Genomic DNA, 19,249 nt, shown 5'->3' on the forward strand with positions numbered 1-19,249 from the left:
TATAGTGTTGATGGTGCTCCATTCACACACACACACACACACACACACATGCATACACTCCCATCAAAAGCCTGGTCTACACTAGGGGGGGTGTCGATGTAAGATACGCAACTTCAGCTATGGGAATACCGTAGCTGAAGTCAAAGTATCTTATTCCGATTTACCTCCCGTCCTCACGGCGCAGGATCGACGTCCGTGGCTCCCCCGTCGACTCCGCTACTGCCGCTCATTCCGGTGGAGTTCCGGAGTCGACGAGGAGCGCGTTCGGGGATCGATATATCGCGTCTAGATGAGACGCGATATATCGATCCCCGATAAATCGATCGCTACCTGCCGATACGGCAGGTAGTCTGGACGTACTCAAAGGTAGTGCAGACATGTAGACGCCTGCACCACTGGGAGCAGCTGCACTTTAGCAGGAGATTCATCCCTGGCAGAGATCAGGCACTGTTGCCTTCTCCTTGTGTGCCACCAGGTGAGGGCAAACTCTGAATTACTTCCGGGGATGCAGTCATTGGTGAAGGCTATTTTGGAATGTTACTTATGAGAATATGGATGACCCAGTGCAGTTTGTCCTAGTGGAACAATTTAAGTTTCTTTCTCTTCTGCTTGCAATCTCGTCTCTAAGGAGCAGTCTCACCATCAAAAGCTTCCTAAGATAAAAGCTGGCATTACTCAGGCCTGAATCAAGCCTAAAATGCTTTTCATGGAAATGTAGGACGTGAAGGTAAGATATCTCTGAATACGTTTAAAGACCAAAATTCAAGTCCAATTATGACTTAACAAGGAGGAGGGAACCCTGTCTTTCTTAGACTCCAAACCCAGGATCTAAATTTTTTGAAGGCATCCATTTCTGGGAAGGAAAGAAAAGAAAGGGTGGACACTTTCTCTGACCTAAACAAAGCAAGAGAATTAGGTACTTGTGCTCAAAAGGTGGAAAGAATACATACACACATCCTCCGAAATAACAGAGTGGGTGAGAGAAATAATATGTTATTATTCCCCTCAAACAAAGAGAATTACCTGCTCTTAAAAGGAAAGGTAATCTGTTTTTAGGTAGGGAAGAATAATGTCATTATTTCTTTTAAAATCAGGAGATACCTTTTTAGTAGCAGAGTGCTCCCCCGCTTGGAGCGCTGGTGCCTGGAGCCGCCGCTGCTCATACTTCTGTGCTGCTGCTTGCGGCGGCTGCCTTCAGAGCTCAGCAGCTGGAGAGCAGCACCTGCTGGCCAGGAGCCCTGCTCTAAAGGCAAAGTCGCTACCAGCAGCAGCGCAGAAGTAAGGATGGCATGGTATTGCCACCCTTATTTCTGTGCTGCTGCCTTCAGAGGTGGGCACCCAGCCAACAGCCACCGCTCTCCGGCTGCCCAGCTCTGAAGTCAGTGCAGAAGTAAGGGTGGCAATACCATGACCCCCTAAAATAACCTTGTGACCCCCCCCCAAAACTCCCTTTTGGGTCAGGACCCCCAATCTGAGAAATGCTGGTCTCCATGAAATCTGTATAGTAAAGGGTAAAACCGCACAAAAAAACAGATTTCACGGTCTGTGACACATTTTTCATCGCCATGAATTTGGTAGGGCTCTACTTGTATGTTATTCTTATCCTAGTTGGGAGGGTCAACATTATTTTCTGTAGTATAGCACCCAGTCATCCTTTGAACATTTCCTGTTCATTCATATGCCCTAATTATAACATGTGCCTCAGATAGTGCTCTAATTCTTATGATAACCTTTCCAGGGGTTTGCTTAGTGTATTATAGTTTAGTTTTCCTCTACCTTTTCTGTACAGGGTGACAAATGACAAATACAATATTTAAGAAAAAGGTGCATATTGCATCAGGCTATTGTTTAACTGGTATACGATTAAATTTGAATCAATATACATCAGCCATAGGCATAGTTTTGGGGGACCACAGGCAGCCTTATTCCTCCAGCCTGCAAGCCTTGGGCAGGCACAGAACTTGCCTCCCCACACGTGGCCCCGTTGGCCTGATTGAAGCTGCCTTCCTCCCGCCAAATATAGAAGTCAAACTAAGCCTAGCACCACACCAGCACAGCACAATGAAGGCAAATATATGTATTAAGTAACCTAAGCTAATGGTCAGATCAGTACTAGAATGCCAAGTATTCATGTTATATCTTTACTGATGACAAAACTTAACATAACAGCAACTCTGTGTATACAGACATGAGGGTTGTCAGCAGGGATAGAACCCAGGACTGTCAACACCAAAAGTGAGAAGACCCCATTCCTTGAACAGCTGTAAGTTTTAATCTTGCTGGGACCATCCATTAGAGAAGACATCATCACAATAGGCCATTGTAGAGTAACATTCAAATATTACCTCTTTGCAAAACCTTAGGAATTAATACACGTCCTTGAGAAAGCAAGAAAACAGCATGAAGCAATCTCTTAACTAGATACATAATGATTTCTTTGAAAATATGCCCTCATGATACCACAGTTAGAACACTCTTTGTTGTAGGGCTGCTGTACTTTAATTCCACCTGTATTTAAACTCATTATTATAATTACTCTCAATGACAACCCGTTATCACACAAACAGGAAATGTGTGGTAAATAGAAACATTACCATTCTCCCTCATTTAAAAAAACCTCAAACAAACCCGCTTATATTATTTTTATCCATGCTACAAAATATTCTTGACAAATTTGGAAATAGGAACTATTTTACCTTCAGACTGATGTGTAGCAAGAGGTGTCTGTGTCTCCTTGGAGTAGGACACCACTTCCCGCGGTAAGAAATCAACCTGGGTAATCTTTGACACACCTAGCTTGTGCAGTCTGCGTCTAAGATTTAATGTGAGATCAGAAGGTTAGTCAAGTAAGTATCCAGCACTGTTACATTAAAATACCACAGTGAGCTTTCACAGCAGGATGACAAAGTTTTAGTGTCTGCTAAAATGAAAACTAATAAACTAAGTATGGTTAGTTTATTGAGAAGCATCTAATAAAACACACTGACTTTGCACTGAAGGAAATTAACCTGAGAACTACTAGCCAAAATAGAATTAAAGTTAATAAACTGTGCGCTACATATTTCTGGTTTTTTTGGGGTAGAGTTCATGTTGTGGGGAGGAGATGTAATAGGAAGGGCAAGACATATTGTGTTCATAGGGCCTGTTCATGTAGGGCCTGATCTGTGCACAGAGGATGGATGGATACCCTCTACACACCTATAGGTGCTGTGATCCACATAGTGATGGGGACAGGCTCGGAAAGGAGCCAACAGAACTGAAGGGTGGTGCATCTCTCCACCACCTATATGGAGCTGGGGAGAAACAGAATAAAGACTGATTATTGCCCTCCTGATGAGTATCCTTCTTAAAGGAGGGTTCCCAGAGAATTTGATGGCTACGGGAATCCTGCCAACATAGCTTTACTGAGTTGTACTGCAAAAGGGTGGGGGAGTCACCAGGAACACAGAGCTGGCATAGAGGCATGAATTGTCTTGCTTTCCCTCTGTTTCCCTAACTATAAATAAACTGCATGGAAATACGCAAGAAAACCAAGCAGTATAGTTTCTGGCTATTGAAATAATAGAGACAGCTAGTCAAACAATGAAAATGTTTAGTCAAATGGAATGTATTCAGTGACCGATGGGGTGAAAAACTGTCAAATTGTTTCCAGAATATTATTCAACTATCTGTAGAGATGGATGAATAAAGTAATATTTATCTGTTAATAGTGTATTGGGCAAAAAATTCCAACATCCCTCAGATGAATTAATTTGCGACTAATAATTTGACTAAACAAATTTCAAATTTGGTTGTCTCTAGATCAACCTTTGGGAAGTGTGTGCGCACGTCTCTGGGAAGGCAGGGAAGTAAATTCATAGCTCTGTATCAACTTGAGTACCCTGTAATAAAATCTCAGTTTAGGAAACTGGTTCAAATACAGCTTGTTTTTCTCCAGGACTGTCAGAATATACGTCTGTGTTTAAGGATTATTCCTCAGAAAAGGTGATATATGAAAGGAAATAAGAGTCCCAAAAGCAAACCAGTATCATATGGCTGACAGCTAGTTTGCTCTCCAGCTACTGCCGCATCCGCTATATTATTTTTTTTCTGATTCGTCTGACTCGCTGAGTGTTACTGTACTAAATACAATTAGAGTCACTAGGTAACCAGTATGAATTAGTCATATAAAGTAACAATCCACTAGAGAAATAGCAGCTGTTACAGCTTGTGATTCATTTTTACTAGAGAAGTAATGAGCCTGCCTGATGCCAGTTTTCAAGGATGTGCCTCTGCTGATGTGAAGAAAAGCCATTCATTTTTTAAAACCACATGAAACCTAGAAACTTCTGCTCCCTGAGATACTTTGTGGGGATCTGTAACACCTACCAAAAGTTTACTCTCATGCTGCTTATCTGTAACAACTTTGACTAAATGTGGTGAGGATTCAGACTTTAAAAATGAAAGTTAAATGTCATGTTCTCTTCCCTTTCCTACCATAACTGATTTCAAATCTACATTGTTTATATAATTAAATAGACTTCTCCTATGTAGTCATCTCCTATCTAGGCCTAGGAATTCTTTACTGAAATCCCAAAGATTTCTTCACTCATATAACTTCTTTATTGTGGTCTCAATTGAGTATTGGTGCCATACTAATTTATGCTTCTAAAGTAGTAAGTTTGTGTGTTACCTTTATAGAATCCCATTCAATACTAAAGAAAATACTATATCAGTTCGCTCAATAACTCTTTGTGGGAGTGAAAGTCTGACTTGAGACTTGGTCAACTGCTTTGCAGACTGATAGCCTGCACATGAGTTAAAGTCCATTTTAGAGAACTTCACTGAAAGAACATATTACATTTCTAATCTCAAACATGTTTAATTTAGGCATTGTTTACAGATCCATAGCTCACTAGTATCTCGCACTGATAATCATCTGTTATATCAGATGGTCTTTTTTCATCTGAAAGAATAAAGATTGAGTGACCTAGACAAATTTGGAGGATTGGGCCAAAAGAAATCTGATGAGGTTCAACAAGGACAAGTGCAGAGTTCTGCACTTAGGAAGGAAGAATCCCATGCACTGCTACAGGCTGGGAACTGACTGGCTAAGCAGCAGTTCTGCAGAAAAGGACATGGGGATTACAGTGGATGAGAAGCTGGATATGAGTCAGCAGTGTGCCCTTGTTGCCAAGGCCAATGGCATATTGGGCTGTATTAGTAGGAGCATTGCCAGCAGATGGAGGGAAGTAACTATTCCCCTCTATGCGGCACTGGTGAGGCCACACCTGGAGTATTGGTCAGTTTTGGTCTCCTCACTACAGAAGGGATGTGGACAAATTGGAGAGAGTCCAGCGGAGGGCAACGAAAATGATTAGGGGGCTGGGGCACATGACTTGCAAGGAGAGGCTGAGGGAACTGGGGTTATTTAGTCTGTAGAAGAGAAGAGTGAGGGGGGCGGGATTTGATAGCAGCCTTCAATTATCTGAAGGGGGGTTCCAAAGATGAAGGAGCTAGGCTGTTCTCAGTGGTGGTAGATGACAGAACAAGAAACAATGGTCTCAAGTTGCAGTGGGGGAGTCTAGGTTGGATATTAGGAAATACTGTTTCACTAGGAGGGTGGTGAAGCACTGGAATACCTAGGGAGGTGGTGGAATCTCCATCCTTAGAGGCTTTTAAGGGTTTGTCAAAGCCCTGGCTGGGATGATTCAGTTGGTGTTGGTCCTGCTTTGAGCAGGGGATTTGACTAGATGACCTCCTGAGGTCTCTTCTAATCGTAATATTCTATGATGCTATGGAAGTGTGTAGCCTCAGAGCACACCTTTTGGCTCCATGAATCAGCCAACAAAGGGTGCTTGTATAACCAAAAACTGGTCTAGCCCTTGATCACAAATACATTACCTCCATTCAGGACCTGAGCTCCACAGCTATAAGCAAAAATGTCCTATTCCAGAACTCAAGCTTCCTGTAAGGCAGCACACACATCTGCCATCAACCATGTCACCTTTCCACTCACATGCATCTTTCCTTTTAGACGCTCTTAAGCCCTTTGAGTCTACAGCCTACTGAGTGTTTTTGGATTTGCAGAATCTTTAAAGGATACAGTTTCAAAGCTTTTCATAGGGTCTTAGTCATGGAATGTCACTAGGGACTGAGCAGCTAAATCTCTAGTCTTTTACATCAAAAAAATATCCCTGTGTCTGTAGAAACCAGAAGAGATACAAGTCCACTACAGGCATTTTAGCCATATGAACAATTTGTATGCAATCTACAGAATTTATTGCGCATCATTCCTTTTTCAAATTTCTGTACCATCAGAGGAAGCCCTGTTTCTCCTAGTAAAATTCTCCTTCTGAAGAATGGCTGCTATTGAGAAATGGACAGAACTCATCATGCATTGGAGAACATGTGCCTGTGGTACACCCAGCCTTGCTATGAATTCACTCTCCTGGTCATCCTTCATTCCTGTCTTTGCACTGACAGTGCATGCATGAGAGAAAGCACCTGGCTGTCATGGTGCTTATCCATATATGTGCCATATATGCCCCTGCTTCTTGCTTTTTCCTTCTAAAAGAAAGGAAACTTGGGTGACGTTGATTCGTGGGGATGTTCACCGTTCAACCCACATTGCTGGGAAGGGATGCCAGGATTTCTATGAGGATTCTGTATGTGAATACACTTCGAAAATTCCATTTTTTGTATCATTCTCCAGGTAGTACTGTGGGAGTTGGTTACATCTGAAGCCACACTGCCCTTCACAATTGGCCACTGAAAAGGAGGAGGACAAAAGCTGCCTAACAGTTCTGGGGTGGAAGAGTAACATTGATGAACCCTACCCAGCACTTCTGTCTGTAGTGCAGGGAAGTGGGAGGATGTCTGCTACACTGCTGCTTTTCTGATATTTTTTTCTTCTTCTTCTCCCCCTATGAATAGGCCAGTGCCTGACTAGATTACTGCTCATAGCTTTGCCAAGCACCAAGCAAAGTGAAACTGGCATGGTCTTTATCATTTGCATTATGACCAACTGGATTCTGAATAGCAGCTGTGAAATTTACCAGAATCTTGTCAATTTCAATCTGCAGTCAATGTGAAAACTATGAGTAGCAGCATGAGCACTAGAAATATCTACCTGTAGACCAGAGGTGAGCAAACTACGGCCCCTGGGCCACATCCGGCCTGTGGGACCATCCTGCCCGGCCCTTGAGCTCCCAGCTGGGGAGGCTAGCCCCTGGCCCCTCCCCCGCTGTCTCCCCTTCCCCACAGCCATGCTGCCACGTGGGCAGCACTCTAGGTGGCGGGGTTGTGCGCTCCTGCCGAGTAGCGCGGCAGCGTGTCTGGCTCCAGCTGAGCGGCGCGGTTGCCAGACATGCTGCTCTGAGCAGCATGGTAAGGGGGCCAGGGCTGGGGGGGTTGGATAAGGGGTGGATGTTCCCGGAGGGCAGTCAGGGGACTGGGAGCAGGAGGCGGCTGGATGGGGCAGAAGTTCTGGGGTGGGGGGTTTGGATAAGCATGGCAGTCCCGGAGGGGGGCCTGTCGGGGGCAGGGGTGTGGATAGGGGCCAAGGGACAGGGAACAAGGGGGGTTGGACAGGCGTGGGGTTCCAGGGGGGCTGTCAAGGGGCGAGGGTGTGGATAGGGGTTAGAGCAGTCAGGGGACTGGGAGCAGGGGGGTTGGATAGGGGGTGGGGTCCCGGGGGCGGTTAGGGGCAGGGATTCCCAGGGGGGCTCCAGGGACCAGGAGCGGGGGGGGGGGTTGGATGGGTTGGGGGATTTGAGGGGGGGCAGTCAGGGGGCGGGAAGTGGGAGGAGTCGGATAGGGGGCAGGGGCCAGGCTGTTTGGGGAGGCACAGCCTTCCTTACCTGGCCCTTCATACAGTTTTGCCCACCCCTGTTGTAGACTCACAAAGATAGTACTATGTAAGTTCTTATTTAGAAGATTAGCTTCTGAAACATCAGGGCTGGAAAATTTTGTTTAAACAAAAGCTTAAATTCTGCACAAATTGATGAATTTCCTCTCAAGAGGAAAAGTTTCCTTACCATCACTGCAAGTGGACTTTTCAAGTCTATATTTTGTGGCATATTTTTCCCTCTCATTTTATTCATTCATAACCTCAAACTTGTATTAACTCTCACAATACGAACAAAGAAAAACAATTTTCACACCTTGAGAAGCATTGGCAGGAAATGATTGGGTAGCTTAGCCTCTGATTCTTGTGCTACAGTATTTCCCACACCAGCCAAACCATTTGTGATAGTTAACTTTGGTGATCACATGAATGATATCCAAATCAAGATAAAATGACTCATCACCAAGCCATATTTTCACTTTGAACTTCAGTTCCATCTCCAGTGTGATGCTAACATTAGGGGAATCAGGCGATATTTGGAGTTTCATGTGTCATTGGGTAAAACTGATTTCCGCTGATTGGTCCATTATAAAAATACTTCATAATATGGATTTCACTATTGTACAACAATAGACACTTTTCATACTAAATAAATGTGACCCTTTAAAAAATATATACCAGCCACCCAGTGATAGTGGTTAGTTTCAGTTACTCAAAGCAGTTAACTTTTTCACAAGCACATGGCAAAAATACCCCAAGCTAGAAAAAGTATTAATTTCAGCCTAATTATAAGTAAACAAACCTTAACTGACATAGACTCAATTAAAAAGCAAAATGACTCTGAGGCTGTGAAAGTGATAGTTTTATTTGCTAAGGGTACAAATATAATTGTTCACGTTATTAAGTCTTAAGGAAGGAGAAGGTGTGATTATTACTGTATAAGGGAAACAACTTTAACTTTAACTATGTAAAGATGGGGATAGGGGAGCATCCTGGGAGTAATTCAGTATGACAAGTCAGAATTAACAAATACTAACTAGACATTGGTATAATTAACTGCATATATTACATTTTCAGTTAAAGCGTCACTATAACAACATTTCATCCATAATGAAATGGTAATGTTTGTTATTGTTCTCGGACAGCAGAAATTGCAGGTCATCTTTTTATAGGCTTTTTTATCCTGTTTCCTCATTAAAAAAATTTGTCTGCCAAAGCTTAATATCACTGGTGAAACTAACAAAAGAAAACTTAAATTATGGTACTTTAGATTCACTAAAACAATAATAATAATAAATTAAACCCATACAAAAGCAGCTCAATCGGGAAGCATATTCAACATAACTCTTGCAAAGAAATAATAAAATGAACAAAAGAGCTGATATATACCCAAGTTCAGAGTCAGACTGGAGCTGCAGCACTGAGGGGTCTGTGTCCCACTGCAGGGTCCTAAGGTAGTTATCAGCCGTGCAGCACAAAGGAAAAAAAGAGCATAGAGAATTAACTGAAAGGATGAAAAAAAGCTCATCTCATTAATTACATGCTGTATACAGTACATAAACAGGACACACCTCAAAGTACAATTGAGAGCCACAATTAATGTCAAACACGGTTTGATGCTAGACTACAAGAGCAGGTAATTTATTAAAATTACATAGAACTGGAGTACATTGTTCTAGTAAACAAAGGAAAGAGACTTTCAGTCTGAGTTTTTTTTTTCAAAATTTACTTAATAAAAATGTGTAATTTGGATCTCTAAACAATTTACAGACACACTAGTTGTTCTCTGTGTACTCACAATAAGCTGTAAGATTTGCAGTAGGCATTTATCAGAGGTTACAATGATAGGGTGTATGACATGATGTACTTGAACTCTCCCCATGAAACCTCACTGAAGAATTTTGCCCTTAATATGTCTTCTGAAACTGACAATAAACCATTATATACAAGTTAAAGTCTTTTTTGTGATGACCTGTATCACAAATTATAATGTTTAATAGTTTGTGGGACAAGGTAAACAAACAAGTATTTTTTTAACCATATAAGAATCTATCCTGACTTTTTTTTTTAATTATTTCAATATAATTACCTGACACTGATTTTTCTTTCTGATGGAAGATCTGTGCTATCAAAGAATAGATGAGTAATCCAGGAATGCAGCCTTAGCTAAAGGTTTTATAATATAGCAAAATGAAACTTTCCATCAGAGGAGGTCAGATCACTTTACAAGCCCTAGTAAGACTCTCTGCATTCTTGTGAAGTAGTGTAATCCCCCAATTTATAAATGAAGGAATTGATATGCCAAGAAGTTCAGGCCGAAACTTGCAAAAGTGGCCACTCATTCCAGGTGTCTTGATTTTTGGCTTCCCAATTGGAGACACCTCTTAAAAATGTTGGCCCATGTAAATTGCCAGTCTGTGGCAGAGGCAGGCAGAGAACCCAAGTCTTCCTAACTCTCTTTGCTGTGATTTAAGCATTAGACTATGCATGGTCTTCATTAGCAGATGTTAAAACAAAGTGAAACAAACCTCCTTCTCCTTCACAAAAACAACTAACTTATCTGATGTCACTACATCACGATGGCCCTTAAATTGGAGATCGCCCCACCTTTTTTGATCCAACCCTATTTATCTGAATCCAGATTTCAAAGCTGTACACAGAATATTCTTTTAGCATGTTCACCCAGTACAAATCATATCATCCAATGCAGATTTATGCACATTACCTACCACAAAATGGCAACCTCTGCTAACGTATAATCTGAAGAAACAGTCTCAATCCATATGAATGCTGCAACCTACTATACTTGATAAACTCATCACTCTGATGCCAATGTCAACTCATTCTCTGGGGAGGGGAGCAAGGACATGTCAGAGTACAGCACATGTCAAAATGAAAAACAATCAATCAATCTCATACCCATAAACATGTACAAACGATGAAAAATTATAACAAGAAGATATATAGATTTGGTATGATGCAAGGGCATTTGCTCCCATGAGCTGTAACATGAGATGTGCAGCACAGAAAATGTTGTCCAGAGATTTTGTGATGTGTCTCAGAATTAATCTAGGAGACTTTTCTAGAGCAGGAGCCTATCTTGTCTGCCTAAGCTAGGATGTTGTAAAACAGGCAGAGAAGAATTGAGACATTAGTGAAGAGCAGAATTTGTCCCTGCAATGCAGGTAAAGATTTGAATGTCTGATGGTAGGAAAAAAACCTCAGTGCCTAAGGCACTACAAAGATTGCTAAACACAAGCTATCTGTGTGAAAATGACCCCAGAAATGCTGCCAAGGGCAGTAACACATAGTGTGATTTCGTGAGTAAGTGCCAATTTTTAATGTTATGGCTACCTTGGGGCCACTTATATTTGCACACCCATGTTTTCGAAACACTTAGGAAAAAGATATATGTAGCTTGTTTGAGTCAGATATATGTAGCTTTTCTCCATCCACTTTCAGACCCATCAAATTTCCCAAGAGACAACCAATATTCCATTAGGGAGAATTCCATTACAGTGTGATTAAAATGAGAGCTTAGCAACAGAATGCTCAAGGGCTATAGACCATCTAGGTCTATTCAAATTAGCACCAGGTCAGAAGTAATTGTGAACTGTTACCATCTAATAGCCATTTGGTGTCTTGAAGTAAGTAAGTTCTGAGCTCTCCATCCGCTAGGAGTTGCACAGGTGTCAAAATCACAAAAGACACCACTACAATTGATACTTATAGGTGCAATAGTTGAAAGACCCAACAGAATGATACCAGCTTTATGGTTATTACAATAGCTTCCGCAGGCCACAATCAGAGAGCAGAGTCTCATTCCTTACATACAGTACAAACATAGTGAAGACAATTTCTGCGGTAAACAGTTTACACTCCAGGTTATGAACATGGAGACTCAACCGCCCCCTCTCCCCCAATCCTCTTAAATGTCAAGTTCCTCAGACCTAGAACTATGTCACTTTATGTGTATGGGACATTATGGGCTCCTGACCTTGATTTGACCTTGAGGCCTCTAGACACTAATATAAATGTTTAAAAACAACATTCCACCCTTCTGAGACCAAGCCAGCTTTAGCAGTATTGGGTAGGTATGGAAAACAATTTTTCAACCTCCACTCAAAAATGTAACAGACCTCCATCCACTGCAATCCTACCACTGTGCACAGAACTGGCCACAAGGTTTGAGGGATGGTTAGTAAGATGATACTTTGGGGCACTGCCAAACTTGAGTCTGCAGGAAGTGGAGCTTCAGGTCACTAATCTCCTGCTCCAGAACAAATAGAGCCTAAATTATTGGCGTAAAAATTGTGTGTAAAAATTGTCTGTGCATAGGGCAAAGACAGAACATTTCACAAGGGACAATATTCCAAATAAGCCAGGGTTCTAGAATTGTCCCTTGCTACTTCTTGCTACTTGGAGGAACCTCTGAGCATTCTCACAAGTATTAGCACTAAGCCTGATCCTTCTTGGACATCTGTAGGGGAGACCATGAGTGTCCTAAGAGCTCCATGAAAAATCAGGGGCAACCTTTTAAATCTAGGGCTTGACTTACTTTTTTGGGGTTTTCTTCACAAAGAAAAGGACTAAATGCCAATTGAAATTAGCCTTGACACTTGTATATGCCAAAAATTGGGGGAAGGGGAAGGATGAAGTGCAGTTTTTACAGGCTCAAAGACCAATTTTGTGTCTAGAAGTGTCGTTTGCAAGTCAGCATGGATGAGTTGTTGGAGCAAGGCAGGGAGCTAACACTGCTTCTGCCACACTGGACCTATTCTGAGACATAACCCACTGAAGTCCAGTGAAAAAGTTTCTAACGATTCTAATGGAGTTTGGATCATATCCATGACATTTCCATTTTCAAGGCACTTTTCAGCAAGTTCACTCACAAAAAAACATTTAAATGGAAAAAAATTAAGTCTCAATTCATATTTTCATTGTATTTACATTAAAAATAGCCAAGATGAATGGAGTGCAATTGAAATCAGAACAAGGCCCACAACATATATTCTCCTTAAGAGTATTGAAAGTCAAACTATAAAATTGAGAGGTCATTTTTTGCAGAATTATTTTGATACTTATTTATTTTTATAGTAATATTTGGTTTCAGAATCATTGTACTCTTCTACAGTGTCCTTAGAGGATAGAGAAAGCGTGTGGCCAAGGAGTGGTCACTTGATGCCATCATCCCACTTCACCACAAACAATTGGGAAGTTAAGCAGTAACTTACCCATTTTAGCCCGGTGTATGAAACACCCCTGCAAGGGAACATTCCAGGGGATAAAAGTTATTGGGCTCAGTACAAGAGTAACCAGATGAAGTTCTATGTCCTGTGTTATACTGGAGATCTGACTAGATGATCTAATTGTCACTTCTGGCCTTAAAATCTACAAAAACAGATTGCCAGAACCCACTGTCTGAGAGATGGAGAAGAGTGGGTGAAGCGGAAGCTGGTATGGAAATATGGGGCTTCCTTGCAGATCTCCTTGCTTCCATTGGTCTCCTGAGATCCATTAGTTTTGAGCCTTGAACAGCTTGTTTCTTCTGTGGGTGAATCAAACACACACACAAAGCAAGAAATTTACAGGAAACTCCACAAATGAGGGCTCAATGAGTTACAGTTCAAGAGAGCCGCTCAGAACTGAGCCAGATCAGGCCACTCCCATCATTCAGAAAGTACAGACGTTATTTTAGTCAGACTGCACTACATTGTTTCAAAGAAGTTTGTTACATAAGTCTCCCACATAGTGACAAACAATAGCCCCGCTATCAATCTTCCTGTGACATGTTTGCTGAGCAAATGCTGCCCTTGGCTGTTTGTAGGCTAAAAAACAGTGTAGCCATTATCAACTATGAATTGTTCTTCAGCTTTCCTTGAACAAGAAGCTGCATGTAAGGAATGAGGCTTTTTAGATCATGGCTGCAACTTAATAGGAAAGGTACAAGTGTGGGTACAAGTTGGGTTATGTCCAACTAAGCTGAAACATTTTCAAACTCTTCCATATATGAACTCAATTACTACTCTACAGGCATCATGTCTATCTGACAGTAGTGAAATTCAGAACTGCGCACTTACGGTATGTCTACACTGAAATTAGATACCCTTGTCTTGCCCGTGCCAGCTGGCTCGGGCTAAGGGGCTGTTTAACTGCAGTGAAGACTGTCAGGCTTAGTCTGCAGTCAAATCTGTGGGAGCTCCTCACCTCACAGAGTCCTAGAGCCCAGGCTCCAGCCTGAATATCTAAACAGCAGTTAAACAGCCCTTAGCCCAAACCCCATGAGCCAAGTCAACTAGCATGGGCCAGCTGTGGGTTTTTCATTGCAGTATAGACATACCCTGAGATGTTGACATTCCTTCATCAGTTAGTAGAAAAAGACATCACTGATCCTTCAACTAGTCTCCATTCTCTCCCACACTAGAGTAACCTGCAAAAAGACTATGGGGAAGAAGAGAACAGGATCAGACGGTCAGTGTGGTCTAGTTGTCTATGATATTTTTCTGCTTCGTGACATTACTGGTAATCTGGCCCTGGCATTTGGCACTCCCTAATTCAGAGCAGGGATTTAGGAAGAGTAGTAGAGACAATTGCACAAGTCACGATGGGACGTGAGAGAGGTCTGAGCAAAGGAATACCCAATTTTGTATTGCTATTACAAAAGAAAAGATGGACCCCATTGTGCTACCATGTATTATTGAATCACACCTCCAGAAGCTCTTATTCCAATCATATAATCTTAGTGGGTTTTATGTAGATTACATGATTATTTGATTTCTTTGTTATACTTTTTTATTACTCTGGTGATAAACTATTTGCTTTCCCAGATATTCCCAGGTCCAAATTTGAAATCTTTTTGAAAGCTCCACTAATGAAAATACAGTATTTAAACCCTGAAGGTCTGGTCCAAAGCCCACTGAATTCAGTGGCAATCTCTCAACTGACTTCAATGAGCTTTGTATCAGGCTTTGACAATGGTATAAGAGGAAAATCTACAAAGTCAGTGATATTAAAGATTCTACTAAAGTTTAAATCCACAGGATAAAAGTGAAATGTATAGGCACCAAATATCACTGACACAATCAGATTCAAATATCAGGTCCAACCCTTAATCCTCTGTGCAACATGGTGGAAGCATTATTGCGGCTGTCCGTCCCTGAAGCTAAAACCAAGTTGTTACTTCAATTGCTGATACTGCAGAATGTTTATTCTGCACAGCTTCTCTTCTTCTCCCAGGTCACTAGCCTGAAAACCTGTGCTTTCAGAGAGGCTGCACGTTGAAACAATGGAACAGCTAGCCTTCCAAAGGGGCCTCTGGTAGGGCAGACAATCACATCACAGCACTGCAAATTGGGCCTTGGAGCAGGACAGGAGGAAAGCACACACTCTGGTCTGTCATTTCTTGTCATCAAGAGCTGCTTTGCTTTCCTAATAAATGGAAAAACTACTGACAGTGCAGTGACTCCAAAAGGAACAGCTGAACTGCAATATTCATATGTTTCATTAATGACACTCCCAGCAAAAGTAACATGTCGTGTCCTAAAATGGCCCCTCAAGAGTAGAAATATTATTACCACCTAATCCTAATTATATTATGGAGGAGCTGGTCATGATTCCACAGGTAAGGCTGCAATGAGTTTTTCCATAGATCTGAGGCATATTCCATAATGCTTCACCTGGAAGAGACAGGATATGGAGGAGGGCAGCATGTGTGACAGACTAAGCACTGAGGCACCTTGGCCCATTAGAGCAGAAAGTGGCTTTAAAATCAAAGGAAAAGTGGCTATCCTCATTTCTCTTGTCCCAACAGCTGGTGGCAGTGAGTAGACCCTGCAAAATGCCCCGGCCAGACCTGTGAGGCACCTCTTCCCTTTTGTTTCTGGATGCCCATGCATTCCCAGTCCAGTGCTATTGGGATCATGGGCATACATATCTCATGCCTTTCTTAAGAGCCAACAGAGATTGGATTTGCCATGACAGCTACTTGCTGCAATACTTGGAGAGCCCATAGTTAGTGTTTTTCATTGTGAATGGAGCAAGCAAAAAGATCAATCAATAAGAAAAACATTGCACGGTACACCAGTTTCTGCTTCTGCTGTGAAGCAGAGCTGGTCCCATATCACAAAGTTCAGATTCGGGTCAAAATTTCCACAAGGCTCAGATCAATAAGTACTTTAAAATATGGTGTATCTGCAAATTAAAGGAATACATTAAAAAACAGATGACATCAAAATCATCTATTTAAAAAATAATTTATGTAAGAATAAGCTTACTGTGAATGGTATTTTAAAAGACACCAGGAATACAGACTACTTTTAAAGTATGTGATTGAATATAATTTTCATTATGAAGGTAAACATTGCTGCCTATCTTCTTCTCCTTTGACTTATTGCACACTCAGTAATACCATTTACTATGTGGTTAGCTCTTATTTAGATTTGAAAGCTCTCCAGATTGTAATGAAAAAGATGAATTTATAGTTGAGCCAATTGTTGATTTAGCTACAGAAATCATCTTTGATGGAGTTCTGGAGGTGTAAAAATAGCTTTGTTTTTTGTACGTGCCATAATTTCTCTAAAGCTTCTATTTTAAATTTCTTATTGATCAACACTATAATAGAAAGGTATTATGGAGAAATGGTATTCCAGATGTTTGATACATATTTTTTCTTATTCCAGTTCATTCTGTTAACTGCGGTGTACTATCATTTGGGGATTTTTATAACTTTGGGGGTTTTGGAATGATCCTTTTTCATTTACTTTCACAATTTAAAAAGGTAATACGTCTATTCAAAACAACTAATCTATGAAGGAACAGAAGAGCAAAAGCTGTTGTTCAGAAATGGAAAAGAACAGTTTGCCTCAATGGCTGCTCTGCCTTTAAATCATCATGTTCACACCATATGCGCTCTGTTTTGGAGCCAGTCTTATCTATGGGAAAATGCCTTCCTTGTGCTACTTGTTCTGAAGCAGAAAAACTCCAACAAGCTGATTATCAGTATTTTGGGATATTCTGTTTTACTAAACAAGTGGTTTACTTACGATATTAGTTCAAACAGCATGCTCATACATCACTAAGAGTGTTCGTACATAGAGTATGTGTGACAGTGCGATAAAACGCCATGATGTATTAAGCGAACAGGGGATTTGGCAAGGGTGTTGGAGCACAGTCGTGCACTTTGGATTATAATTACACTTCCAAACAGATGGACGCCCTTACTTCCAATCTCAACCAATAAAAAGAGTGACAGGGGCCTCCCTGAGAGAGAAGCACTATCTCTTGGCAGCCTGGCAGCCTTTAGCAATAGTAATGGCTCTGAACAAAGGAGAGTGTCTGTGCTAAAAATATATATATGTTTTTAAAAGGGACTATTTACAAAGAAGATGGAGATTTATATATTTCTGCATCCTGGTTAAATCATAGATAAACTGTGGGGCTACATTTAAACAGGCTTTGATGCCCATTTGAATTCAGACTAGAACTAAAACCATTTTAAACATGGTTTAAAGAAAGAAGATAGATATAGTGGGCTAAATTCCTTGCCGATTTATGTCCCACGGAGTCCTATTAATGTAAGTCAGCAATTAAATTGACCCAATCTGTTTAATTATATCACATTCTATATATGTCATTATAACATTGATCTAATTTATATCCTATTGCTACCCAAAATTCTGGTCTTGATATTTATGTTAATTTGTCAGCAGGGTTACTGTCAACAGCATGCTGTATCTGCTAGCACAGAAGGTCAAACAGTTAGAAGCTTTTGCTGAGCCCACAAATTTACAAAGACCTACGGTAAGTGTCACAAACTGTAGACTGTCATTTTGAAACTGGATTAATAAAAAGCATGTGCATGAAGGAGACAGGATTACGTTATACCGATCTGTGAAGAAGCCATTGGTTTGTTTGCTCCTGTAGCACAGGAATCTGTTCTTGTTGCTTGAACACTTTCCCTTCAGATATGTATCAACGCTTCAATCTTATTTTTATGTTTAAACCCCAAGAATAAGCTGGGTGAGAAAAGAAAGCTTGGAATATTTTAGCCACTGTATTTTTCATGTCTCTGTCAAAATATCTCTGAAAGCTAATATGTCCTTGTCTCCCTGATTGTAAAGGAATTGCAGGGGCCCGATCCAAAGCACATTGAATTAATGGGATTCTTTTCATTAACTTTAAGGGTCTTTGGCTAAGGTCCCATAAAAAAAATGCATAATTGGCCATTTACCAGCACCAGGAGCCACAGAAGGAAAGGAACACATAGCCCTTCAGGGGAATCAAACAGATAACATGGAGGTTGGTGCCGTCATCATCATCAGACATTGTTGAACTGAAGAAGAAGACTTCAGAAAGAGAAGAATTTCAGCAATTTACAGAACGGTGGGCTACAAGGCTGTGTGGCTTGATGGCTGCTCTTGAGAATCAGTGGCTTTCTTCAAAATCACCATTCTGTAATCTCTTGCCTTAAAAATAACGTTCCTTTTGGTCATCCTCAGAATCTACAAACAGACATGGCATTACAGACATTGTACTAGAGGGACTATTTGCCTGAATAAGATAAGTAGGATCTAGATCAAAATGGAGAGTGAGATTTTACCATACTAAACATGAAATTAACATTGAGGGTTCTTGTTTTCCTTGTGCTTCAGAAAAGAAGGACTTGTCTACATGCAGAGGTTGCACCAGTTTAACTAAGTATGTGATGTTGGCACGATTTAATTAAACTGGAGTGAAATTTTGTGTGAGGACACCTTTCCATTCTGCTAAAACCTGGTTTGCCCCTGTTAAACAAGTGAAAGGATTTACTTTAAGACTAAAGTGATTTATTGCTGTGGTTTCACAATTAATAATATTTTTTTGTATTATCTTTGTTGTGTAGCTACTAATTTAACTTGTTTTGAAAAAAATAATTGGAAATTTTAGGTCTGAAGCCAAGATGGGAGCTTTTCACAGCTCTTCCTTTGAATGGTTAGTTTTAGGCTTATAACCTTCAGTGCTAGCAGATGCCCAAATAACCATGGTGACAAAACCACCCATTTTCACCTACAACTATCCAGAAGAGTACACCCCTGCATCCTTTCAGATGCAGACCTGACTATGGTGATCCATGCATTCATGGCCTTCACGCATGATTTCTGCAATCATATCTAGGAATAAAGCCACAAACCTGGCACAAAACGTTACAAGCATCTTTCGTCTTAGTCTCAGCTGTCTTACTTGGGAAGTCTACCACTTTATGCACTATAAATTCCTTTAATACAAATGATGCTAACTTTTAGTCATCTTTTTAATCTCTGTGTCCACTAACATCTATTGCAGATCTTTAGCAAAGCCAAAACATACAAAGTTCTACATCTCTAATACCTGGAATTACTAGGTTCAAACATACATTTTCTTAGACACTTGCAAACTAGAATTGAT

General features: G+C 41.0%; 1 protein-coding gene across 4 annotated transcripts in view; it reads right to left on the reverse strand.

Annotated features, from left to right (window-relative positions):
• The window catches only part of DYNC1I1 (dynein cytoplasmic 1 intermediate chain 1), a 241,604-nt gene that overhangs the window by 175,143 nt on the left and 47,212 nt on the right, over positions 1-19,249 (reverse strand). For 2 of the 4 annotated variants that reach the window (XM_045004527.1, XM_045004524.1), the window contains 2 exons: positions 9,218-9,277; positions 2,697-2,812 (listed from right to left, as the gene is read on the reverse strand). In XM_045004527.1, coding sequence (XP_044860462.1) covers positions 2,697-2,812; positions 9,218-9,277 — 176 coding nt within the window. The remainder of the gene's footprint in view (positions 1-2,696; positions 2,813-9,217; positions 9,278-19,249) is intronic. The other 2 variants (XM_045004526.1, XM_045004525.1) reach the window with 1 other exon arrangement.

The sequence above is a fragment of the Mauremys mutica genome, chromosome 2, assembly GCF_020497125.1.
Source record: "Mauremys mutica isolate MM-2020 ecotype Southern chromosome 2, ASM2049712v1, whole genome shotgun sequence".
Classification (NCBI taxonomy): domain Eukaryota; kingdom Metazoa; phylum Chordata; order Testudines; family Geoemydidae; genus Mauremys; species Mauremys mutica.